The sequence below is a fragment of the Dermacentor albipictus genome, chromosome 2 (assembly GCF_038994185.2).
Source record: "Dermacentor albipictus isolate Rhodes 1998 colony chromosome 2, USDA_Dalb.pri_finalv2, whole genome shotgun sequence".
In the NCBI taxonomy this organism is placed as follows: Eukaryota; Metazoa; Arthropoda; class Arachnida; order Ixodida; family Ixodidae; genus Dermacentor; species Dermacentor albipictus.
Window position 1 is genome coordinate 165619533 of NC_091822.1, and position 25628 is coordinate 165645160.

Genomic DNA, 25628 nt, shown 5'->3' on the forward strand with positions numbered 1-25628 from the left:
CAAGCCGTGGGAACCGCGTAATATATCGTTAATCGCATGTCGCCTCGGATAAGCGCAGCGATAATCTGGACCGCAGCCGAAACGATGTGGAAGAGATCGTCTGCTCTGTATATAACGTATTCTCCGGCGGTTCACGTTTCACGCAGGTGGGGCAATCAGCTGTTTAACGAAGCTAAGCTCCTGGGAGAGTAATTTAGATGATAGAGTGATCACTCCCGAGGTCGTGTTGGGTGTTGCGCCAATGGGCGTTGTCTGAGTTTTTGGTGTGTCTAGTTCAGTAGAAGTGCCGAGGCGAGTGGTGAAAGCTGGGTCAGTGATGAGTGTAAGCCCGATATCATGGGAGTCTTGCAATAAGTTATGACCTGCAGCAGAGCTGTCTCTGTAACCCCATCCTGTGTGCGGGAGATTGAAGTCGCCTCCGATGATAAGGGGGCTGCTGCCTGCGATGTTAAGGGCCTTTTTGAAGAGGGTTAGAAATCGGCTGTGGCGTTAAGAGGAAGTATTGTAGATATTGAGGATAAATATTCCTTCCTTACGTTTTCTGTACGGGATGAGCTCAATGAATATGTGTTCGATGCGCCGATCGTGGAGATCGTGTTCGATTGCAGCAATTCTTTTTCGAACGGGTGTGGAGACTTCGTGTGGAGCGTTGTTCACGGTGAAAGGTTAATATCCGAGAAGGTTGACCGGAGTGTCGTGCGTTTCCTGGACTAAGATTACGTCGTGTTGACATGAAGCAGTACGGAGGTGTTTATTTATTTATACATACTGCAGCGCAATTCGCGCTATAGCAGGAGTGGGTTGAGAAAAAGAACAGAAAATGCATCGGAGTATACATTCGAGTTGACGGAGAACGGGTTGTTTATGGAGGTAGCCTCGGCAGTTTCACTGCCAGAACGCTGTGTCAGTGTTAGTGTGGGCCATGATGAAGGATAGGGGATGCCACAGGTGGCAGGGTGGCGGCGACGGTTCCTGTTGTGTCCATGGCTACGGCTGACCCTCTCGCGAGACGCCCGTCAGGGCGTCTGCGAAGCTCACCCTTTCCGAGGTATATCTGGCTCCTGGAGTCAACGTGGAGCTTGATCTGGAACGGCCCGCTCTCGGTCGGGAGAGGGACCGGGACCGGTGCTTGGTCTCCATGGGCGGGAAATCTTCTGATTGAAGGGCTGATAGCTGTGCTGCTCGGCGTTCTCCGAGGCGTCTTCGTATAACGTACGGCGTTTTGTATCTGGCAGTACAAGCTTTGTCCGCTGTGGTGTGGGGTCCACCACACAACGTCCACTTGGGCGTACACTGATCTTGATCTGGGTTGCGAGCTCCGCAGCTCCGCAGCTCCGGCAGATCTTATTAGGGAACTGGCAAACGTCCATGCGGTGCCCGAGACGGCCGCAGTGGTAACAGATATCGATCTACTTGCGGTACAGGGAGCATGGTATTAGTGTTGCGCCATAGCGAACCATGTATGGTACGTCAGGTCCGTCGAAGGCAATGACGATGGTCGTGGTAGAATCGATTCGCTTGGCGGGTAGGGCTAGACCATTACGATCATTCATGTTGTTAGCGTCGGCTTGTCTGGCGTTATCGGTGAGAGGGATGCCTCTGATGATTCCTTTGGTAGTATTATCTGGGGCACCTTCGTACGTGCTGACTTCGTGGGTTACCCCGTTGACTTGGATGGACTTTATTCTTACGTACCAGTCCGCATTTTGCTGGCTGGGCGTGCTGATCACCATGAGGTTTTGCTGGTTGTTCGAGCAGATTGTGTCGTTTTGACTGTTTTCTGAGTTAAGTTGCGTTGCTTGAAGAATAGCTGCAGTCATTGTAGGGCTGCCGACCTTGGAAATATTGAGTGCTCCTTTGGGTCTAAGATGATGTTGATCTCATTTGCTGCTAGTGGCAGCACGCGCCCGGCCTTGAGAACCTTAGTCCTAACTTGCTGCCTGGGTTTATAGCCAGAGCGAGAGTCTTGCGACCTAGGTTGTTGTTCTTGGGATAGTTTTCGGCACCGTTTCTCGTCGGGACGACGGGCGGTACACCGGCGGGAACGGGCGGTACACCAGCCCATCTCGGTGATTAACTTCAATGCTTCGCGGATTTGGCCAGGGGCTTGTTCGTCGTAGCAGAGCTCGCACGGACACGCGCGGGAACGGGTCGGTAGCCTGGTAGGCCGAGCACCTGGGAGCCCGAGCACCCGGCGCACGCGCTTAGTCTTAGAGCGGCGACGGCGTGGTCATAACATAAAAGTGGTCGCAGTACCAGGAAAATGAATGTCCCACCTGATGACTTCGTATCTACAGTCCTGGTGGTCTCACGTACGGTTCGAATGGTATAAAATTCGGGCTGGTATTCACAGAAAATCGCGGCGAAAACACTTCAAGACAGAGCCGATGTGAACATAAGCTATGAACGTTGCACTTCTTTGTCTTCATCAAATAAACTTAAAGAGAGCTGTTTTTTTACATTAGGTACCTCTCTCGAAAGCAAATCTTTTCAGCCGTGCTTTGCGCGTCCTTCATTCTAACAACCAAATTAGCCCAGATTTGGTATCCTAGCCCTGGTTTCCAACTTGTGGCGTACTGCTTAGAAGGGGGTCACTGGTTATTATTTGCTTTGGAAACATATATACACATCGCCGGAAAGGGAAAGCGAGGAGACGGCTGGCAACTGCTACCGGAAGGGTCACTTGTAACGCCTGCCTGCTCTACATGAAAGGAGGCAGAAGCATAGAAATAGTTACAATGGAAAGTAATAATTTTTTTGTCGATGAACACTTTCGTAGTTAGACGCGAGACACACACACACACACACACAGAGAGAAAGAGAGAGAGAGAGAGAGAGAGGAAGAAGGAAGTGCAGGGAGTTTAACCAGACCGAGTCCGGGTTGCTACCCTACACGTGTGGAGGGGAATGGGGAGTGAAAAAGAGGAAACGTGAGTCTATAACGCACTTTCACATGAACTTAGACACATCACCTAACTTAGACACAAGAAATAAAAAATGCCAAATCCATTAGCCTAGACGTTTGCTCTGGTGTTCCACAGGGATCAGTATTAGGACCTACACTTTTTTTAATCTACATAAATGACATTTTTTCCTGTGTCACTCCAGATGTTGTACTGAGATTATTTGCAGACGACTGTGTTGTGTACACTACGGTTCGTTCACAAGATGACCAAAATAATCTGCACTTAACCCTAACTAACATTGATTCTTGGTGTAAAACTTGGGATATGAAAATAAATGTAAGCAAAACGTCCTCTGTCACCATAACAAGGAAAAAAACTCCCATCTATTTTACTTACCTTTTATCAGGATCTGCTGTGACGCGTAATAATGAAGTAAAGTACTTGGGGGTAACGTTTACTGAAAAATTGAGTTGGGAATCCCACGTAGATAACATATGTACAAAAGCATACCGACAACTTGGATTCATCCGACAAAAATTGTCAGCTGCACCTGCGCATGTAAAACTAAACGCCTATATGACTCTAGTAAGGCCCATCCTGGAGTACAGCGCCATAGTTTGGAACCCCCATCAGTCTTACCTGAAAAACGAAACTTGAAAGAATTCAAAGCCTAGCAGTCCGTTTTATTTACTCCCGATACTCCCGCTACGATAGCGTGACACTTCTCCGTAAAAGGGCTAGCATCTCGACGTTAGAATGCCGACGACTAACTGCATGTATGAAATTTCTTTTCCTGTTATATCATGATTGCATCAACATAACTAAAGACGTGTACCTAAAGCCACCTCACCACCGCTCCAAAAGAATCAATCACGACTTGTGCATACGGCCATTTGCTGCTAGATGTAATTTATTCAAATTTTCTTTTTTTCCTCGTTCCATAGAACTATGGAATAGCCTGCCCCGCCATATTGTGAATGATGTGTCAATTGATGTTTTTGTTGCGAACGTTGAATCTTTCTTTGAAAATGCTTTTGTAAATGTGTTGTAGTCACAGCCTTCCTGATTATGAGTCATGAATTGTATGATTCTACAGCTCTGCACACTTTGTGATTCCCTTATTTATATAAGTTATGTATCTCTTCATTCATGTTCCGGAACACCAAACCTGTTGTACCACCTATTGTACATTCCACTCCTGTCAGAGCCTGAGAAAGGCTCACAGTATTATGAAATAAATAAATAAATAAATAAATAAATAAATAAATAAATAAATAAATAAATAAATAAATAAATAAATAAATAAATAAATAAGAAACGTACTGACCTTTCAAGTAGCACGGAAGTGTCGTTGACAATGGTGGTGGTGGTGGTAAACTTTATTGAAAGGGGGAAGGGTAAATGCGGGACGTGGCTGGGGGATCGGGCTCTAGTAAGGCCCTGGGCCTGCTTGGCCTTCTCCGCCCAGTCCACCAGTTGAAGCTGTCGGTCGACGTCCCCGGAACTGAGCCAGGCTGTCCAGTCAGTCTCGCTGCTGACGTGGGGATGAGAACGTATCCCAAATAATTACTCCTCTCTAAATTCCCCTGTAGACCACGAAGTGGCACTTCGAGTGACATGCCCGTCACCGTTCGTATATTTCGCCAGCCGCATTATCTCCCAAGTTGTATGAAATTCAACTCGGAGCAGAGCATCTCCCACCTGCCCACACGGCTGCGCTCGCAAAGTCCGTTGTCACAACAGCAATCGACTGGAAGCACTTACCCGCCGACTCCGTGCACCACTCCAGTCCCGATGATTTCAAGAAATACATTGAAGAAATCATCCATTGTTTCTAAAAGCCCACCCGTCAGGTAACACCCAAATACAGGGGCATTTGTGGTAGAATGAAGAAAGAAAGAAAGAAAGAAAGAAAGAAAGAAAGAAAGAAAAAAAGAGAGAGAGAAAGAAGGAAAGAAAGAAAGGAAGAGAGAAAGAAAGGAAGAGAGAAAGAAAGGAAGAGAGAAAGAAAGAAATACACGAAGAGTTAGCCAGAGTAGCTCAGCTCATTGTGTACGGCTACAGCAGTTTCTGAGGACTGGACTGAGGCGAACAAATAATTTTAAAATATCGTACCGGGGCGGCCTGAACATTAACTCCTTCGCGATTGTCTTAATCTCGCCGACTCTACGGTGGCATCTCAATTTCATTCACCGCAGCACGCGTGAACAAGCCCACGCACCCAGTAGCTCGCGCTGTGGCTCACATTGATGAAGCGGACGTTTCGGCTCCCTTGCCATTTGCTCTCCTTCGCGGGTGTCGTGGGCAAGCGAATGAGAAGCGGCTGCGAGACTGCGTTGCTGAAATATCCGTCCCGGGTCACCTCGTGCGTATCGCGATCGTGATATGCAAAATAGTGGGAGGACAGCCTGTGGGAAGACGCCTCACGGGCGACGCTATAACATAGCCTGCGTCGTCTGCGTAAGCGTGGCGACGCGTAGGGAGAAGTTATCGACTTGCTTAGAAATACTAGTCTCGAAAGGAGCTCGGCGAGTGTGCACTGTAGGCTCCAGACAAATGACGTCAAACGCACAAGACATGACTTTGCATGCGCAAATCCACGGCACGTTGACAGTGAAAAATACTTCGGGGGTAAATAGGCACGCCAGGAGACTGCGCATCTCGGCGTGTTTGCAAGGCGTCATACAGTTCTTGGTGTTAAGAGGAAGCTTTAGCTCGGGCCCAACTCCGACGCGGCCTATTCAAATACATGTAAAAACGCAAAACCGTTTTTCTGGGATAACCCTTGCATAGATTTTAATGAAATGTGTTGCATTTGAGAGAGAAAGTTAAGTTCTAGTGACTGTAGGAAGCGGAATTTCGATTTAGGGCTTGAATTTGGTAAAAAGGTATTCGAAAATTCAGAAGTTTGAAAAAATAGAAGCACGATGTTTACAAACTAATAGCTCAGCATCAATAACATATATCGCGGTTCTGAAAAAGTCATCCAGTAGATCGCTCAAAGCGGGCAAATTTCATGTCATTTTACAGCTTACGTGAATCTGTTACGTTGTTTACGAGGGTTCTGCAAAAGTTGCAATTACAGAGGAATTTTTTGAGCTTCGTGTGCAAGATGTCAAATTTGTCCGCGTTAGATGTGCTATCAGATACAATTCACAGAATTGCGATGTCATTTTTTCTTGCCGAGTTACGGAGTTGTAAACTTCATAGTTTTTTCTGAAAATTTGCGCTTTTTGCGAACTTTTAATCACAGATTGACGACATAAACCGAACATTCGAAACAAGCAGTCACTAGATATTAGGTCTTTCTTTTAAATGCAACAAACCCCGTCAAACTTGAGGCAGTGGTTGCCGCGAAAAACGAATTCTCCTTTTACATGTATTTAGAGATGTTTGCAAACATGTGACAGACATTACCTGTGCAAGCTGCGTATTAGAAAGTCACAGTGGTAATATTAGAGAGGCTGTTATTAGAGCGGTGACATTAGATAGGCTGTTTTATGACACATAATATAGCGAGGAAATGGAACTAATTTTTGAGACACAAGGCATCACGAATTCTTGAAATTATGGCATGTCTCTTGGCGGAAACGTTCTCTTGTAGATCATGTTCTTATCACTCCAACCTGAATAAGTGGGAAGATACTGTATACTCTTAATTTTCACACCCTTATGAGTGCAATAGGGGTGTTTCGGTTTTTTCCCCTTCGTAAACACCCATGAAACTTTCTTCCAGAAAAGCGTGTTCCACAAAAGAACACCCTTGGAACACCCCAGTCCTATTTTACACCCTAATTTTATGGGTGTAAATTGACAAAGCTATGGTGTGATGAATGTTGGCAGGTTACGCATTTATATTAGCTATACGTGAAACACACGCTACCTGGCTGCTCCTGGCCCATAACCTTTGTACAGCACCAATTACCAGCTGCATTTCCTTTTAGATATGAATACTGCTCCAATCTTATTAGATCTACTAGTACAGTATGACTTACTGCAGTTCCCGGGCATGTAAAAAACCTACGCAAAAACCCTACACAAACCTACACAAATCAGAAAGCCTTACGTTCAGCAGGTCTCTGAGCTGCATCTGAAATTAAGTACACGAGCGTTTTCCGTTATCGACATGCTACTGCCGCGGCCGAACCCTTGACCTAGAGCTGATGAGCAGAAGCCCACAGCCGCTACTGCGATGGGTTAACTGATTTGGACTGCTATGGTGACCGGGTTTTGACGTCCATTAAAGGCATACGCATTACCAACGTTTCGATCTCTGTATCACTTGCGCCACATTACACTTATTTTAAATTCCGGATGTTAATGCCCTGAAACGCCAGCATCCTGTCTTTGGTAGCAATGCAACGGAAAGGTGGAGAACGAAGAGTTTCTAGAAAGCCAGTCTTCCTGTACTCTGAATGGCTCCCAGTGATGTTCCTATTCAGTCGGTGTTGCTCGACCAGTTGCAGACAGCGGATGTGCCACAACAGTTTGCGGGCGCAGCACAGTCGTTGCACTAGATGGAGTCAGTGAGACGGGCAACACGAATGAAGTTTTATTTTGACAGATGATTTGCAAGGTGCAGTTTAATGCAATGCATGCGGAGTACAACCAGCGCAAAACAAGACTTAAGTAAACCGAAATAAAAGCGATTCAATGCTACATAACTGGATTTAATCCCGAATTTTTCGAACAGGAGCATATGTACAGTGCATTAACATACATTTATGCATTTGTACAGGAATACAAGTCATACATACTTCAATTTACATAGCCCAGATAATTTCTCAGCTTCACGATACTTCGACGTATGAAAATGTGACAAGGACGACAGTTTTCTTAGATCAATAAACCGAAAATAACCGCACAAGTCAAGGCGCAGAAACAGACTTCTTTGCAGTTAAAGCTCAAATAGCTTCAAGCTGTAAAACGATGAAATGGGTAAGCTTTGTAGAGAGCCTTCGCTGGGAGATGTAAAAAAAAAAAACGCTTCCGGTATTTTTTTTTCAGTAAACAGTAAAGCGCGTAAGTATGCGAACTTTCCCAGTTAGATGGGACAGAAGGGACTACAACACATTTCTAGACGACGATCTATATATACCACGTCACATTCTCCAATATCATGACCTCAATGTGCAGCTATTTCGTGCTCGCTGTCGTATTGTCAACAATTGAGTGCTGTGTGGGTGTGTCTTTTCTCTTCGTCCACATAACAGTTGCATTATACAAAAACAGTAAGTAAAAGCCTCCAAGATGACACATTAACGAAAATTGTTTTACGTGTGAAAACCACGATCTGTTGATGCACGCCACAGTGGGAGACTCGGGAAATTTGGACCACCTGGGGTTCTTTAATGTACACCTAAATCGCAGTACACGGGTGTATTCGCATTCTGGCCCCATCGAAATGCGGCCGCCGTGCCCGGGATTCGATAGCACGACCTCGTGCTTAGCAGCCCAACACCATAGCCACTAAGCAACCACTGTGGATGCATATTGTTACGTAGGAAGACGCAGACGAAAAGCTATGTACAAGTATATTTACAAGAAAATACGCTGCGCTTGGCCAAGAGGCAACAGCCCGCGCTAGCTTGTAATCGTCTTAGTGCTCGGCTCTTCGTCATTGGAAATACTATCCCGTAGCACAACCCCGGCCCCAAAAGCGCCGTCCCTCAGCGACTAAAGGCCGATGTCTGAAGCAGTGTAGTAGGTCTTGAGCCTACTGACGTGCACGACATCACTAGATGCCAGAGGAGATGAGGTTGAGCTCACAGGAGCAATTTCATACGTCACAGGCGTCACCTGGCGCAGCATGCGGTAGGGCCCTGTGTATCGCGAAAGGAGCTTTTCTGAAAGTCCGACGTGACGAGAGGGCGACCACAGGAGCACGAGTGTACCAGGCGGAAACTACATCACGGCGGCGGGCTTTGTACTGACGCTGCTGCGCGGTTTGTGAGTCCGTCAGTCGAGCACGGACAAGCTGGCGTGCATGGTCGGCGAGGGCGATGGCGTCGCGCGCATACTCGGTTGTTGAGATCGCAGCAGGAGGAGGAAGTACCGTGTCAAGGGGCAAGGTCGGTTGGCGACCGTAGAGTAGATAAAAATGGAGAAAATCCAGTGGTGTCGTGCCGGGAACAATTATAAGCAAATGTGACGTAAGGAAGGGTAACGTCCCAGTCGTGGTGGTCCTTCGAAACGTACTTGGACAGCATGTCGGTAAGAGTACGGTTTAACCGCACTGTCAGGCCATTGGTTTGAGGATGGTATGAGGTAGTCAGCTTGTGTTGAATAGAGCAGGAACGCACAATGTCGGCGATAACCTTCGAGAGGAAGTTAGGACCACGGTCAGTAAGCAGCTGTCGCGGGGCGCCATGCACTAAGATAATGTCACGCAAGAGAAAGTCCGCCACGTCAGTGGCGCAAGTGGTAGGGAGAGCCCGCGTGATAGCGTATCGGGTGGTGTTATCAGTTGCGACGGCTACCCATTTGTTCCCAGAGGATGACGTGGGAAAGGGACCGAGGAGGTCTAATCCAACACGAAAGAACGGTTCCACAGGGATGGTGATCGGCTGGAGATGAGCGGAAGGTAGCACCTGAGGTGTTTTCCGACGCTGGCAGGGATCACAGGCAGCAACATAGCGTCGGACGGAGCGAGCGAGACTAGGCCAATAGAAGCGGCGGTGGACGCGGTCGTACGTGCGGGTTACCTAAAGATGTCCTGCAGTGGGTGCGTCATGCATCTCAAAGAGCACAGTCTGTCGTAGATGTTTTGGCACGACAAGAAGAAGATCAGGGCCATCAGGGAGGAAGTTCCTTCGGTACAGAATGCCGCCCTGGAGGACATATCGGCGAACGGATGCGTCGGTAGGTGTAGAGCGCAGACGCTCGACGAGTACTCGCAGCGATAGGTCTCGGTACTGCTCATCGGCGATGTTAGCGAAGGCAGACACAGAAAATGCCGTCGGCGGTACTACTGTCGGCGTCGTCAGGCTCGTCTACCGGGTAGCGAGACAGGCAGTCAGCGTCCTTGTGCAGTCGGCCAGATTTGTAGGTGACAGAACGAATATTCTTGGAGCCGTAAGGCCCAGCGACCAAGTCTTCCTGTAGGCTCTTCCAATGAGTATAACCAGCAAAGCGCGTGATGGTCTGTGACAAAGGAAAAGGGTCGGCCATATAAGTATGGGCGGAACTTCGCAATGGCCCAAACTAGGGCCAGACACTCAAGCTCAGTGATGGAATAGTTGCGCTCCGCGGGCGAGAGGAGCCTGCTGGCGTAAGCGATAACACGGTCGTGGCCACGCTCGCGTTGTGCCAGTACTGCGCCAATTCCATGACCGCTGGCATCAGTACGGACTTCGGTAGGCGCAGAAGGATCGAAATGGGCCAGAACGGTAGGCGTTGTGAGAAGGTCAATTAGAAGCGAGAATGCAGAGGACTCGTTATCGCCCCACTGGAAAGGGGCGTCTTTTTTCAAAAGCTCGGTTAGTGGTCGCGCTATGGCCGCGAAATTTTTCACGAAACGGCGGAAGTACGAGCAAAGGCCGATGAAGCTGCGCACATCCTGGACACACTTTGGAACAGGGAAGTGCGTAACAGCATGAATCTTGCCTGGATCCGGTTGCACTCCGTTCGCGTCAACGAGATGTCCAAGGACGGTAATCTGGCGACGGCCGAATTGGCACTTCGATGCGTTGAATTGCAGACCGGCTCGCCGAAAAACGTCCAGGACTGCTGAGAGTCGCTCGAGGTGCTTAGCGAAATGTTGGGGAGAATACTATAACGTCGTCTAAGTAACACAGGCACGTGGACCATTTGAAACCGTGAAGGGAGTCCGTCATGCGTTCAAAAGTGGCAGGAGCGTTACACAGACTGAACGGCATCACTTTGAATTGATAAAGACCGTCGGGTGTTACAAAGGCAGTCTTCTCGCGGTCGAGATCGTCCACGGCAATCTGCCAATAGCCGGAGCGAAGGTCGATAGAGGAGAAATAGCGAGCACCGTGGAGGCAGTCAAGGGCGTCATCAATCCGAGGTAAGGGATACACGTCCTTTTTGGTAACCCTGTTAAGGTGCCGATAATCCACGCAAAAGCGCCATGAGCCATCCTTTTTTACCAGCACAACAGGTGACGCCCATGGACTACATGACGGTTCAATAATGTTCTTGGCAAGCATTTTGCGAACTTAGGTGTGAATAACTTGACGCTCAGCCGGTGATACTCGATACGGGCGGCGATGAATAGGAGGGGCATCGCCGGTATTAATGCGATGTTTGACAGCTGTTTGGGCCAAAGGACGATCGTTAAAGTAAAAAATATCTTGGTAGGAAATCAGAACGCGGTAGAGCACACGAGCGTGTCCGGAAGGCATGTCGGGTGCAATCATTTTTTGTAAGTTGGCGATGGTACAAGTTGCCGACTGCGACGGTAGAGGACGATCGGCTGAATTGTCTACTGAAATCGATGCTACAGAGTGATCCTCGAATGAGCAAAGTTGGGCCAGAGACATCCCGCGTGGCAGCACTTGTGTCAAGCCAAAATTGACCACTGGCAGGCAGACGCAATTCGCCGTAATAGATAAAACTGTGTGAGGTACTGTGATCCTGTGTGTAAGGAGGACGTCTTGCATAGGAGCCGCGATGTAGTGACCGTCGGGGAATGGTGGGGATGACACGAAGTCAACGTAAGTCAGTGCCGAAGGTGGCACGCGAACGAAGTCGACGGAACTGAGGCGAGTAGGGTGTTCAGCGGGATCCAGAACAGGCAGGTCGAGGCGGAGAGCACTGGGGAGCAATCGATGAGAGCAGAATGTGCGGAGAGGAAGTCTAAGCCGAGGATGATGTCGTGGGGACAGTGAGCGATGACTGCATAGCACGAGTGTTGAACGATTGGCGAAGGAGACGCGGGCGGTACACATACCAATTACGGGGGCTGTTCCGCCATCGGCGACACGGACAACAGGCGTCGTGGCGGGCGTGATAATTTTCTTGAGCCGGTAACGAAGGTCAGCGCTCATTACGGACAAATGCGCCCCAGTGTCTGGGTGCAGACACAGAAACACCGTCGACTTGCACGTCAAGAAGGTTCAGATGAGTGGGCAACGTCAGTAGAGGATTTGGCGGCGTAGGGAGCAATGCAGCGTCACCTCGAGGTGCTGCATCGTCTAGTTTTCCGGCTGGGAGCGGCGTCCGAAGGGAGTCGGCGAATAGGAGCGACGGGGCTGGGGAGAGCGAGATTGTCGTCGTTGGGGCGAAGGCGAACGAGAATAGGAGCGGTTCGATGCAGGAGAATCAGCGGCGGCGTTATCGGAGCGTGCGGCATAGGGACGAGAAGGGCCACATGGGGGGCGAGAGTAGGCAGTATAAGTAGACCGGGTCGGGGAACTCCAGCGACTGCGACAGTGCCGAGAAATGTGCCCGATTCGATGACAGTGGAAACAAATGGGCTTGTCAGCAGTGCGCCATTCAGATGGGTTGCGGAAACGTGGTGGGTAAGATGCGGGACGGGGTGGAATCGAAGATGCCGGGCGGGTATGCGGACGATGGGCCGAGCAGACGGCGTGAATGTTTTCGAACTCTTGGCGGACAACTGCCTGGATCAGTGAGACCGTGACTGCAGATGTGTTGGTTGGACTGGAGTCGAAGGCAGCCGGATAGGCGGCCTCGATCTCACGCCGGACGATCCTGGTAACATCGGCAGTGTTGTTGGGACGAGCAGTGTCGGCACAGGAAGATGTCGCTGGGGTGTTGGGCAGACGGGCAAAATGCTGGTCAATACATCGGCTTTTAGCGAGTTCCAGGCGGCGGCACTCTTATAACAGCATCCACCGTCGCTACGTTGTTGCAAACGAGCAAGTTAAAGGCGTCATCGGCAATGCCTTTGAGGATGTGGGCAACCTTGTCGGACTCAGTCATGTGGGTGTCAACTTTGCGGCACAGAGCCAAGACGTCCTGAATGTACGTGACATAGGGCTCTGTTGACGCCTGCACACGGCCGGAAAGCGCCTTCTGCGCGGCAAGTTGGTGGCCGTAGGGGTTGCCGAACAAGTCTCGAAGCTGTGTCTTAAGTGAATCCCAAGGGTGGCGATGGCGTAGGCAACGTCACCACTCCTGGGGTTCGGTGGCGGGAGTCTCCAATTTCGGAACAGGTATTCAGGCCCTTCAGATGCCATTTTCTCGTAAACTAAGTCTTTTCTGGGCACGAAACAAGCGTTGGGAGGTTTATATAATGATGTAAACAGTCCACGTCGACTTGTCTGCCTTTAGTGTCCCTTTAAGAAAAATTCATTCGAATGAGCACAATCGCGCATGCGTGGTTTCCCGTCTTTTTTTGATCACAGCGGATGAAAGCAGCGAAAAAAATAGGCAGAGTAATGCGGCACACGTAACCATTTGCCAAGGACAGTGCTCTTTTTGTGATGAAGCAATGCAGAAGTAAGGTTATTACAGGTTGAGAACAATGAAAGTAATTCGTAATAAATCAAATGTGGTTCCTTATATCGAGGTTATGACAATAGCTGTAGCATGTGCAAATTGAAACACTATTCAATGCAAACTCATTGAAGTGCATTCGAAGAGCAATGGAGACTAACAGCGTACAGAAAAGAATTACGTGGCGATACTCTGATAAACTTAATTCACTTCAACACTAAAATTACAAGCGGACATTTTATGAAGATTTCTTTGAGCGTGCTCGTGCACGTCAGTTACCTGCACGTGTTCACACACGACTTGGCTTAAGGGAAGTACATGTAGCCCCTTTGAAGCAGCTGTTTGACAATGGCTCACGCGGTGCAATTTCGGGATTAGAGTACACAAGTGTGCGTAATCTGAACTACTGTCAGCAGGAAACGACGGCACAGCCACCTGAACGGTGTCACGGCACTTCAGTATTCCTACCGATCTTGCAGAGTACGCGATAGTTGTGGACACATAAAATATCAAATTACGGCGCAGTATATAGGGTGAACAAGCGGTGACAGCGGGTAGCACTGTCCGGTAAACAAACGACAGGTAATACACAAGTTGGACCATGTAGATCCAAAACAGCATTTGACGAGTCAAGGACAAAAAAAAAGAACTAGAAACAGCGAGCCCGGTGACATTTACCACCAATCAGTCTTAAAGATGGACGTCATTATCATGAACAAATCAGGAAATTTTTGTTGGCGAGAGTAACCACCCTCCCCTTTCCCATTCATTGACATTGCGTCCTTTTGCAGTGGCATGTTGACCTTTTCGAGTCAGTGATGAGTGACGTGGAGGAACCGAGTGTGTGTGAAGACCTCGTTTCTGGCACGAGAAAGACGCCAGAACAAATCCGCTGAATGCTGAAACGAGCACAGAGGTCCACCCAAGGACCAAAGCCAAAGAAACCAGCGGTTCGACCAATCCAAAAGCGGATGTCCATAGACGACAGTAAACCATCAAACCAGGAACCTTTCAACAGGAATGAGCCGGGAAAAGTGGAGCAACTGTGACGCTGGAAATGCTACCACCAAAAACATGAAAAATGCGAAATGCGCCAGGTAGCACTGGAGCTCATGTCATACGTTCTCGACCGAAACAGAAAAATGGAGCACAGAGTAGGTTACACGTGTACGCAGACCAACACACACACACACACACACACACACACACACACACACACACACACACACACACGCACACGCACACGCACACGCACACGCACACGCACACGCACACGCACACGCACACGCACACGCACACGCACACGCACACGCACACGCACACGCACACCAACGTGCTACTACAATAGTGCACAGTGTCAATGAATGTCCATTACTCTCGCCACCAAAAATTTTCAGATCGGCTCATGAAAACATTGAAAGTCCTTATTAAGGACCGAGTGGTGTCCACGTAACCAGACCTTTATGTTATGCTTCGTATTAACCCGATTCCTAGAATCGGCATCCATTCGCCGAGCAACGTACCACTCTTCCAAAGCAGAAAAGCTTGCTACAATGACCTTATTAAATATGCTTGTGGAAAAAGGCAACAGCGAACTGCAGGAGCACATCCGATGGACGGTCGCGGGATGGTGATGACACGAAGTCCTTCGGAGAATGAACACGCCGTCAACACAGTGCTAGACACCGCCAAGACAGAGGCGTGCGACGAGTTCACGAGTTCATTAGGAAACTTGTATAGAGCACGCGGCAGGACGATCGGGCTGAAGATGGTCGCTCGGGAGGCAAGGCCAGGAATATTCTTGTAAATGAGCGTGATGGAACATTTCTCTTGCGCCACAAACGACAGCAGAAACTGGGAACCTGAAACGACACAGGCCCTGTTTGTTGGTCATTCGAAAACACGCAGGTGCAGTACAGTCGTGTGTACGCGATATTTACCAGAATTAAGTGCAAGGGCACCAGGTTAAGTCCAGTCTGCCAGCAGGACGTCATCGGCGAGAGAACGTAGAAGCAATAGGAGTCGCACATGGAACGGGTGATGCTCGTGCCGGAAGTAATCGCATTTGGAGCGCAGAACGGAGAGCCGGCGTGCAGGAGCATGCTAGGTACCCACCGCAGTTGAAAACGGCATTGCAGCACCTGTAACGACAAAATGCTTACTTGTTCACCACTGGAGACCACAGCCGTAATACGAGTCCCGTGTAAACGACATTTACCAGTAGTAGTGCAGGGCGAGGAAGAAAGCCCAGTCTACCAGCAGGATGCCACTGGCGAGGGAATGTAGAAGCAGTAGTAGTCTCTCCCGGAACAGGTGATGCTCGTGGCCGAAGTAATCTTTTGGAGCGCAGACCGTAGAGTCGTGCAAGAGCACGCTGGGTACGATTGTGGACCGCAATTGAAGACAGGAGTGCAGAACCTGTAACGACACAATGCTTATTTGTTAACCAGTGGAGGACACAGCCGTCATACGAGTCCCGTGTAAACGACATTTACCAGTAGTAGTGCAGGGCGAGGAGGCAAGTCCAGTCTACCAGCAGGACGCCACTGGCGAGAGAATGTAGAAGCAGTAGTAGTCGCTCCCGGAACAGGTGATGCTCGTGGCCGAAGTAATCTTTTGGAGCGCAGACCGTAGAGTCGTGCAAGAGCACGCTGGGTGCGCTTGTGGACCACAGTTGAAAACAGGAGTGCAGAACCTGTAACGACACAATGCTTATTTGTTAACCACTGGAGGCCACAGCCGTAATACAAGTCCCGTATAAACGACATTTACCAGTAGTAGTGCAGGGCGAGGAGGCAAGTCCAGTCTACCAGCAGGACGCCACTGGCGAGGGAATGTAGAAGCAGTAGTAGTCGCTCCCGGAACAGGTGATGCTCGTGGCCGAAGTAATCTTTTGGAGCGCAGACCGTAGAGTCGTGCAAGAGCACGCTGGGTACGATTGTGGACCGCAATTGAAGACAGGAGTGCAGAACCTGTAACGACACAATGCTTATTTGTTAACCAGTGGAGGACACAGCCGTAATACGAGTCCCGTGTAAACTACATTTACCAGTAGTAGTGCAGGGCGAGGAGGCAAGTCCAGTCTACCAGCAGGACGCCACTGGCGAGGGAATGTAGAAGCAGTAGTAGTCGCTCCCGGAACAGGTGATGCTCGTGGCCGAAGTAATCTTTTGGAGCGCAGACCGTAGAGTCGTGCAAGAGCACGCTGGGTGCGCTTGTGGACCACAGTTGAAAACAGGAGTGCAGAACCTGTAACGACACAATGCTTATTTGTTAACCACTGGAGGCCACAGCCGTAATACAAGTCCCGTATAAACGACATTTACCAGTAGTAGTGCAGGGCGAGGAGGCAAGTCCAGTCTACCAGCAGGACGCCACTGGCGAGGGAATGTAGAAGCAGTAGTAGTCGCTCCCGGAACAGGTGATGCTCGTGGCCGAAGTAATCTTTTGGAGCGCAGACCGTAGAGTCGTGCAAGAGCACGCTGGGTACGATTGTGGACCGCAATTGAAGACAGGAGTGCAGAACCTGTAACGACACAATGCTTATTTGTTAACCAGTGGAGGACACAGCCGTAATACGAGTCCCGTGTAAACTACATTTACCAGTAGTAGTGCAGGGCGAGGAGGCAAGTCCAGTCTACCAGCAGGACGCCACTGGCGAGGGAATGTAGAAGCAGTAGTAGTCGCTCCCGGAACAGGTGATGCTCGTGGCCGAAGTAATCTTTTGGAGCGCAGACCGTAGAGTCGTACAAGAGCACGCTGGGTACGATTGTGGACCGCAGTTGAAAACAGGAGTGCAGAACCTGTAACGACACAATGCTTATTTGTTAACCACTGGAGGCCACAGCCGTAATACGAGTCCCGTATAAACGACATTTACCAGTAGTAGTGCAGGGCGAGGAGGCAAGTCCAGTCTACCAGCAGGACGCCACTGGCGAGGGAATGTAGAAGCAGTAGTAGTCGCTCCCGGAACAGGTGATGCTCGTGGCCGAAGTAATCTTTTGGAGCGCAGACCGTAGAGTCGTGCAAGAGCACGCTGGGTACGATTGTGGACCGCAATTGAAGACAGGAGTGCAGAACCTGTAACGACACAATGCTTATTTGTTAACCAGTGGAGGACACAGCCGTCATACGAGTCCCGTGTAAACTACATTTACCAGTAGTAGTGCAGGGCGAGGAGGCAAGTCCAGTCTACCAGCAGGACGCCACTGGCGAGGGAATGTAGAAGCAGTAGTAGTCGCTCCCGGAACAGGTGATGCTCGTGGCCGAAGTAATCTTTTGGAGCGCAGACCGTAGAGTCGTACAAGAGCACGCTGGGTACGATTGTGGACCGCAGTTGAAAACAGGAGTGCAGAACCTGTAACGACACAATGCTTATTTGTTAACCACTGGAGGCCACAGCCGTAATACGAGTCCCGTATAAACGACATTTACCAGTAGTAGTGCAGGGCGAGGAGGCAAGTCCAGTCTACCAGCAGGACGCCACTGGCGAGGGAATGTAGAAGCAGTAGTAGTCGCTCCCGGAACAGGTGATGCTCGTGGCCGAAGTAATCTTTTGGAGCGCAGACCGTAGAGTCGTGCAAGAGCACGCTGGGTACGATTGTGGACCGCAATTGAAGACAGGAGTGCAGAACCTGTAACGACACAACGCTTATTTGTTAACCAGTGGAGGACACAGCCGTAGTACGAGTCTCATGTAAACGACATTTACCAGTAGTAGTGCAGGGCGAGGAGGAAAGTCCAGTCTACCAGCAGGACGCCACTGGCGAGGGAATGTAGAAGCAGTAGTAGTCGCTCCCGGAACAGGTGATGCTCGTGGCCGAAGTAATCTTTTGGAGCGCAGACCGTAGAGTCGTACAAGAGCACGCTGGGTACGATTGTGGACCGCAGTTGTAAAGGGGAGTGCAGAACCTGTAACAACACAATGCTTATTTGTTAACCACTGGAGGAAACAGCCGTAATACGAGTCCCGTGTGAAGGACACTTACCAGTTGTAGTGGAGGTGAGGAGGAAAGCCCAGTGAAAAGACCAAACGAAGATACAATGGAAGATAGAAAATTTCCGACTGGATTGTGCCTGGCCCATGTGCTGTAGGAGAGAACTGCGAAACGCGAAACTTGCCATGGTTCTTGACGCCGCAGAAACTGACGACTTCCTTTTTGAACTTTTTGATGGCGGAATATGCTGGATTAGCTCCTCAGAAAGAAACGATGCTTGAAGTGGACTATGTAATCACAATGACTGTTCAGAAGGATGGAGAGAGCAAGTTAACGTGGAAATCAACGAAGTAGCAATCGGAAGACGATATCGAAGGCACTAGACAAATTCAGTACCGAGATAAGAATACAACTGTTCAATGCGAGATGTTTCACGCTTGGAATGGCAAAATGAGCGTGCTCGAAAGAATATGAACAATAGTCGTCAATATCGCGCCATCAAGAAATTCGAGAATATCGACTAGCAAGAAAAGTATACGTATTTGACGCCTCGTGGTTAGGATCAGGACTGTTCTGAATGATGATCCTCAGACAGGAAGAAATTTGAATGCAGATGTACGTACACTGAATGAATTTTGGAAGAAGTTGTGCGGAGACGAACACCCGACCGGAGACTGAACGTGCAAGGCGAAATACAAGATCCCCTACGCAGTGCGTAAGCGTCAATGGGAGCGCCGACAGGCCGAACGCCAGCTGCTGTCGGAGAGCGGTTTCCCGCCACTCGACAAGCCGCCAGATGCGCGAAAGTCAAGGACCCCATCGGAAAACCGCGCTCCCAAATCCAGAGACAGCAGCTGCTGCAAGAGAAGCCTCAGCAGAAAAACGTCACCATCACGGGAGCGAGTGAGCTGGGTCGACGCAGCGAAAGGAAACAATATAAGGAACGCGCAGAAAATCACCGAAGCCACGAAGAAAGAAGGTATGAGCAAGGTGCGGGAGGCAAATGAGATCCTAAGACAAGAAAACGCCGCGTTGCGAGTGACCATCAACAACCTCACGAAAGAGATCACCGAGATCCGTCAGTTGCTGCTAAGCAACAACGAGCCTCTGCAGAGACCCACTCCAAGCACAAGCAAGGCCGAGGAAACGACAACGAACATCCAGGAGAAAGCCATAGAGGAACCGGCATAGAAGAAGCGAGCCATCGAGGCCACGCGCACGCAAACAGAAAACGATCGCATCGACAGCCTCGAAGCGAAATTCGAAGCGACATTCACCAAACTCGAACAGCTAATCACGACAAACACCGCAGCAGTGACAGCATTGAAACAATGGAGACCTCCTACCAAGCTGAGAACACGAACAGATTCGACCCGAATCATCCGACGAGAATTGGTAACTCCGTGTCCCGGGACACCACTCCGGACCTCACGTTCGTCAAGAACGACATCCGCGGCGCGATCACCTGGAGAAACGCGGGGACCGACCTAGGTAGCGACCACACCATCGTGGAAATCGGCATACCAGAACACAACGACACCAGCATCAAAACACAGATGGATAGACTGGGATGCTTTTCGAGACGCCAGAAGAGCGACGGTGACGACGAGATCGAAGACATCGACTCGTAGACGGCCGAAATCACCAAGAGCGTATGCAACGCGACCAAAGACATTGAAACGAGCACGGAGATCGACAAAGTAGACAGCCGGCTTGCGCATCTCATCGAGGCCAAACAGTCGATACTCAATCGCTGGAAGAATCAACGGCTTAACCGCAGACTGAGAAAGAAGGTGACGTAGCTGAACCGAGCGATCGAGGATCACTGCCGCGCTCTCTGCACGCAACAGTGGAACGAGATCTGCAACGCGGCAGACGGGCAGATGCACAGCGGGAAGACGTGGAACCTGCTGCGGCACCTGCTCGACGAAACCAAGACCAAGTCGCACACAAGGGACAGACTCGCCAGGCTCATACATCGGGCGGTCTCAGCACACGGCGTCGACGAAGTCACCAGGCGCATTAACGATAAATACCTGCCGACTACACCCACCGAACAACACGCGCCGTACAGCGGCCTGACGAACGCGAAGCTCGATCGTGAAATCGACGTCGAGGAGGTACGCGCGACCCTGCACGACCTCAACAGCCGGTCGGCAGCCGGCCCGGACCTCGTCACGAACAAGGCGCTATAGAGAACCTCGATGGCTCGATTGAAAACCTCGCAAAATACTTCAAGTGCTGGAGAGCCAAGACCATCCTGATCCCCAAGCCGGGGAAGCCGCCGGACAGGGATAACCTCCAGCCCATCTCGCTCACGTCCTCCGTGGGCAAGGTGCTGGAGCACGTCCTGCTCAACAGGTGGCAAGACTACCTGGAACGAGAAGGGCTTTACCCGGCCACTTTGATCGGCTTCAGACAGCACCTCAGCACGCAGGACGCGATGCTGCAGCTCAAATACCAAATCGTCGATGATGGCGGCAGCGCCCGCGACAACAAAGCAATCCTAGGGCTCGACCTGCAGAGTGCCTTCGATAAGGTGAAACACTCGGCGATTTTGTCCCAAGTCTCCAAGCTCAACATGGGCGACAGATCCTACAACTACATCAAGGACTTCCTCACGGACAGGACCGTCGAGCTACGAGCAGGCGACCTACAGACGCAAGAGAAGCTCGGGAGCACCGGCACACCGCAGGGATCGGTCATTTCGCCGATGCTGTTCAACCTGGTAATGATCGGAGTGGCCGAAAAGCTCGGGCACATCGAAGACGTCAGGCACACCATCCACGCCGACGATATCACGCTATGGGTGACCGGTGGCAGCGACGCCGCGCGCCCTCGATGCAATAAAAGACCAGCTGGAAGGCACCGGACTGAGATGTTCGCCGAGCGAATCGGAGCTTCTCATACTCCCACCTACCAAAAACAGCAGAGGCAAGACCAGACAACGCGAAAAAAAAATCAGAATCGTTACCAAATCCGGCAACGTAATCCCCAAGGTCGGCAAAATTAGGATCCTAGGCATGGTCATCGAAAAGCACGGAAGAAACGGCGGAACCATCACCCGTCTCAAGGCAAAAGCAGCCAATGCGATTCGACTCCTCAAACGAGTCACTTCCCTGAAGGCTGGCATGAGAGAGGAGAGCCTAATTAGGCACGTCCAATCCTTCGTCATCAGCCACTTCGCGCACGTTGTAGTCTACCACAGACGGCTGCAACACGAACGAAACAAAATCAACGTGCTCATCAGAAGAGCGTACAAGACGGCGTTGGGCCTGTTCGAGTCCACGAGCACGACCCGCTTGTTACAACTCGGGATACACAATACGCTCGAAGAAATAGCCGAAGCGCAACGGACCTCTCAACTGGAGCGGCTGTCCATGACTAAAGCCGGGAGGAAGATACTGGACGACCTGGGAATTAGACGCTCGAACGAGGTGGAGATGAAGCTCCCCGTACCCGAAGAGGTCCGACGCCAGACCAGAATCGATCCCATACCGAAGAACATGAATACCGAGTTCAACAAGGGAAGAAGAGCGGTGAAGGCCAAGGCTCTCATCTACCAGAATGCCAACGACGAACACGCGCGGTAGGTGAACGCGGCCGAATACCAACGGAACGCCTTCGCAGCGGTCGTCATAGAGGCGTCAACCGGCGCCACGAGGACGGCAGCGAGCATGAGAAGCACCGCAGCGGAACAAGCGGAGGAGGTAGCCATCGCCCTGGCCATCGCCGACGCAGACTGCCACACGGTGCTGAGTAACTCAAGACAGGCGGTGCGAAACTTCGCCAAAGGCCAAATTTGCAGGGAGGCTGAGCGCGTACTGCGAGCGGTCAAACTAGAAGAACGGAAAGTACTACTCAAGTGGTTCCCGGCGCACGCGGGCGACGCGTCGGAACGCAATGAGAACCATGCTGAGACGGCACACGCAGTGGCGCGAGAGCAAACCAACCGCGCCCCGGCGACAGACCGACCGACGTGGTTCGGAACCAAGGACCGCATGACGGATTACAATGAAATCACGAAGGCCTACCGCCTGGTTTGTAGGACTCTCCCACACCGCACCCGAGACTGAGTCGAGCGGAGGCGGTAGTACTGAGGCAGCTCCAGACCGGATCGCTACCGAGCCCGAGACTGATGAATCGCATGTAGCCCGAGACATATCCGACAGATATGTGCAGAGTCTGCCGGAGGGAGACCGCAGACTACACGCACATCTTGTGGGTCTGCGTTTAATATCCAGAGGAAGCAAAAATCAAGAACGCTCCCACCGCGGCTCGAGGCAGCCGCGAAGAGCTGCGACCGAGATGATCAGCTCTGGGCCGTCCAGCAGGTCCTCGAGGCGCTCGAAAGGCACGGACCCAGCGAGCCGGCAACGGCGAGCGGAGACCCGCGTCGAGTAACGGCGACATCGAGGATGACGTAGGCCCTCGTCGGGGCGCGCGTGCGCCCAACTGCAGGCATAAATAACGTTGGCTCCAATCCAATCCAATTGCAATGACAGCAAACGTAGTTAAGTTTGCGTTGAAGTTATGCTTGGAACATCATGAACCAGGCGAAAGACTTGTACGCAAAAGCAAAAAAAAAAAAATCGCCGAGCTGCAATGAATCTGGAAAAGGACATCAAACAGCGAAGAAATTAGAATTGAAATGCGCATCAAGGTGCCGTTCTTACGTGATCAAGCCAGACCAGTATTCTAGGAATGAACTGGGACATGGTGGGCGGAATTCTGCTATCATATTGTTGTATACTGATATCGGGTGTCACACTACATTTTCATGATAATCGCTTATCGGCCACGCAAGCAGCAGTCGGCAGATCACATGTTCTTCACCCTATAAAAAGGGCACGGCATCAATAAACGTTGTCTGTTCCACCCTGGCGTCCGGCTGATACGCAACAGTTGGCGACGAAGAAGCGGCGGCGGTGGCCGTCGGCAGGATCGGCGAGTATCGCCTGGGCACAAACGCGTCATGGGACGAATACGTCGAGAGGCTAGAAATGTTCTGCGAAGCTAACAAGATAGCGAAAGAACAACAGAAAAGAGCCGTCCTGCTGAGTTCTTGCGGCGAAGAAGCGTACGGGCTCATCGTGACTCTGGTGAAGCCAGCAAGACCGACAACAGCAACCTACGATGAAATTAAGACGGCGGTTCGCAAGCACCTGCATCCAAAGCCTTCAGAGCTATACGCAAGGTTTTTGTTCTACAAGAGAAACCAGGCTGCCGAGGAATCAGTTGCGGACTACGTCACGGCGCTTCGGAAGCTAGCCGAAGACTGCGGTTTTGGCGACGTGCAGCTCCCGTTGGGCATCATGATGCGAGATCGTTTCGTATGCGGCCTCCAAAATGAAGCAGTTCACCAGCGACTTCTCGCAGAACACGACCTTACGTTCAAAGTTGCGTACGACATGGCCGCGACCGCAGAAGCGACAGCCAAGCAACAACGAGACATACGGATGCACGGCCGAGACGAGGCGAAGGACTGCCAGGGCATGATACAAGCAACCCGCACGAAGCAAGACGCCACGGCAGAGGGATCTAGTAGCTACCGTTGCAACGGTAAGCACGCTCCGCATTTATGCAGTTTTAGAAAAGCGGCATGCTTCAAATGCAAAAGGGTTGGACATATTGCGAGGGCTTGTCGTTCAAAAGACGAAAGTAGAGCGGCCCGGAAGACGCCAGAGCAAAAGAGGAAAGTTGAAAAGAGCAAGGGCGTGTACGAAATGAGTGCATTGTTTTCACTTTGCGAAGTGAATGAGCAAGAACAGAAGTTTATAGTTAAAGTACAGATACAAGGACAAGTCCCGGTGGAGGTTGATTCCGGAGCATCGTGCTCAATTGTGAGTGAAGATACATTTAGAGTAATCGAGAGAAATCTGGGTGAAATACCACTCTAAGATTCGGGAACAACTCTCGTAACCTGGTCAAAGGAGGCGTTACCACTGCTGGGTCGAGCAACCGTCTTGGTAGAATTCAAGGGCAGGGAGGCAAAGCTGCCATTGTTGGTAGTAAAGAATCGAGGCAACAGCCTGATTGGGCGAAACTGGTTTAGGCCGTTAGGCATTTGCTTGCGGGGAATCGAGCAAGTAAACGCGGAAGACGTGCCCTCGCGATTTTCCGAGGTGTTTCGCAGGGACCTTCCTGGCTTCAACGGACCACCAATTCACATCGAACTGAAAGACGACGCTCAACCAGTGTTTCTCAAAAGTCGACCAGTTCCACTGGCCCTCAAGGACGACGTGGGCAAGGAAGTGGATCGCCTGGTGCAACAAGGGGTATGGGAACCCGTCGCGTACTCCAACTGGGCCACGCCACTGGTAGTGGTAAGAAAAAAAGACGGAACTTTACGCCTGTGCGGTAACTACCGTAGCACTGTGAACAAAGCTATTAAGAGAGAGAGAGAAACAACTTTATTGAGCCGAGCTCGACATCTGCTCAGACGCCGTCGATGGAAGTGGTTCCCTCTTCACGGGACCCATATGCTTTCCTAGCCGCCTGGCCCCTGGAGATCAGGACGAGCTGGTCTTCCAGGGCGGTGCTGGTTAGCAAGGTCTCCCATCGCTCGGTAAGGGTGGATGAGGCATTGGGTAGGGTAGTGGGGCAGTTAAGAGGTGGGGGGATCGCCTTGATGAAATTGCATACTCCAATGACGTGTTGGAGCGTGCCTAAATGAGTTCTGCAGAAGTTACAATCCTTCTCGTACCTCTCCGGGTACATCTTGTTTTGAAGGTAAGGGTGCGGGAAGGATCCTGCCTGTATTTGCCTGTAGATCGCTTGCTGTTCTCTGCTAAGCGATTTGTGAGGATCGGGGTAACGGCGCCTCTCCGTCTTATAATGGTTCGTAATGTCTCTGTAAGTAAATATGGACTGTGGCTCATCTTCCTCAACCCGGTGTTCCATCTCTCGGGCGAACTGGTGGGCAAGTTCGTTGCCCTCCAGCCCAGAGTGAGCCGGTGTCCATATTAACTCAACTTTCCTTTCAGGTACGTCGCGTTTCCTTTGGAGAATATCTAGTGCCGCAAGAGACACCCACCCCTTCCTGTAGTTGTTATACGCCTTTTGCGAGTCGGTGACAATTCTTCCCACCTTGGGCTGCGCGAGTGCTAGCGCTATAGCGGCCTCTTCTGCCACCTCTGGAAAAGACGTCTTGATGGAGGCGCAGGTTACGAGCACATCCCGCGTCGTAACTGCCAGCGTTGCTTTCGATGAAAACTTGGGTAGCGAAGCGTCTGTGAAGAGAGTGACCCCCTCTTCCTCTTCTATTTGACCCAAAGTCTCCGTCAAGGCCGCTATAGGAGCTGCTCTGCGACCGTCGTTTCGACCCGACCTCATGTTTCTAGGCAGTGGCTTACTGTGG

General features: G+C 50.7%; 1 protein-coding gene and 1 long non-coding RNA gene across 3 annotated transcripts; one reads left to right on the forward strand and one right to left on the reverse strand.

Moving 5' to 3' along the window:
• Positions 1-7446: 7446 nt before the first annotated feature.
• LOC139056271 (uncharacterized) lies at positions 7447-18758 on the reverse strand. Of its 2 annotated transcripts, XR_011512244.1 has the most exons (13): positions 18320-18758; positions 18043-18242; positions 17766-17965; positions 17489-17688; positions 17212-17411; positions 16935-17134; positions 16658-16857; positions 16381-16580; positions 16104-16303; positions 15827-16026; positions 15550-15749; positions 15272-15472; positions 7447-15193 (listed from the first exon to the last, which is right to left on the reverse strand). It is a non-coding gene; the product is annotated as an uncharacterized lncRNA (long non-coding RNA). The 2 variants fall into 2 exon arrangements; XR_011512245.1 differs by lacking the exon at positions 15827-16026.
• A 2890-nt stretch (positions 18759-21648) lies between these two features.
• On the forward strand, positions 21649-24747 carry LOC135920433 (uncharacterized). The gene is made up of 2 exons (XM_070533345.1): positions 21649-21857; positions 23163-24747. Exons 1-2 carry the CDS (start codon positions 21649-21651, stop codon positions 24166-24168), a joined length of 1215 nt encoding a protein of 404 aa, XP_070389446.1. The 3' UTR covers positions 24169-24747.
• Positions 24748-25628: the final 881 nt, after the last annotated feature.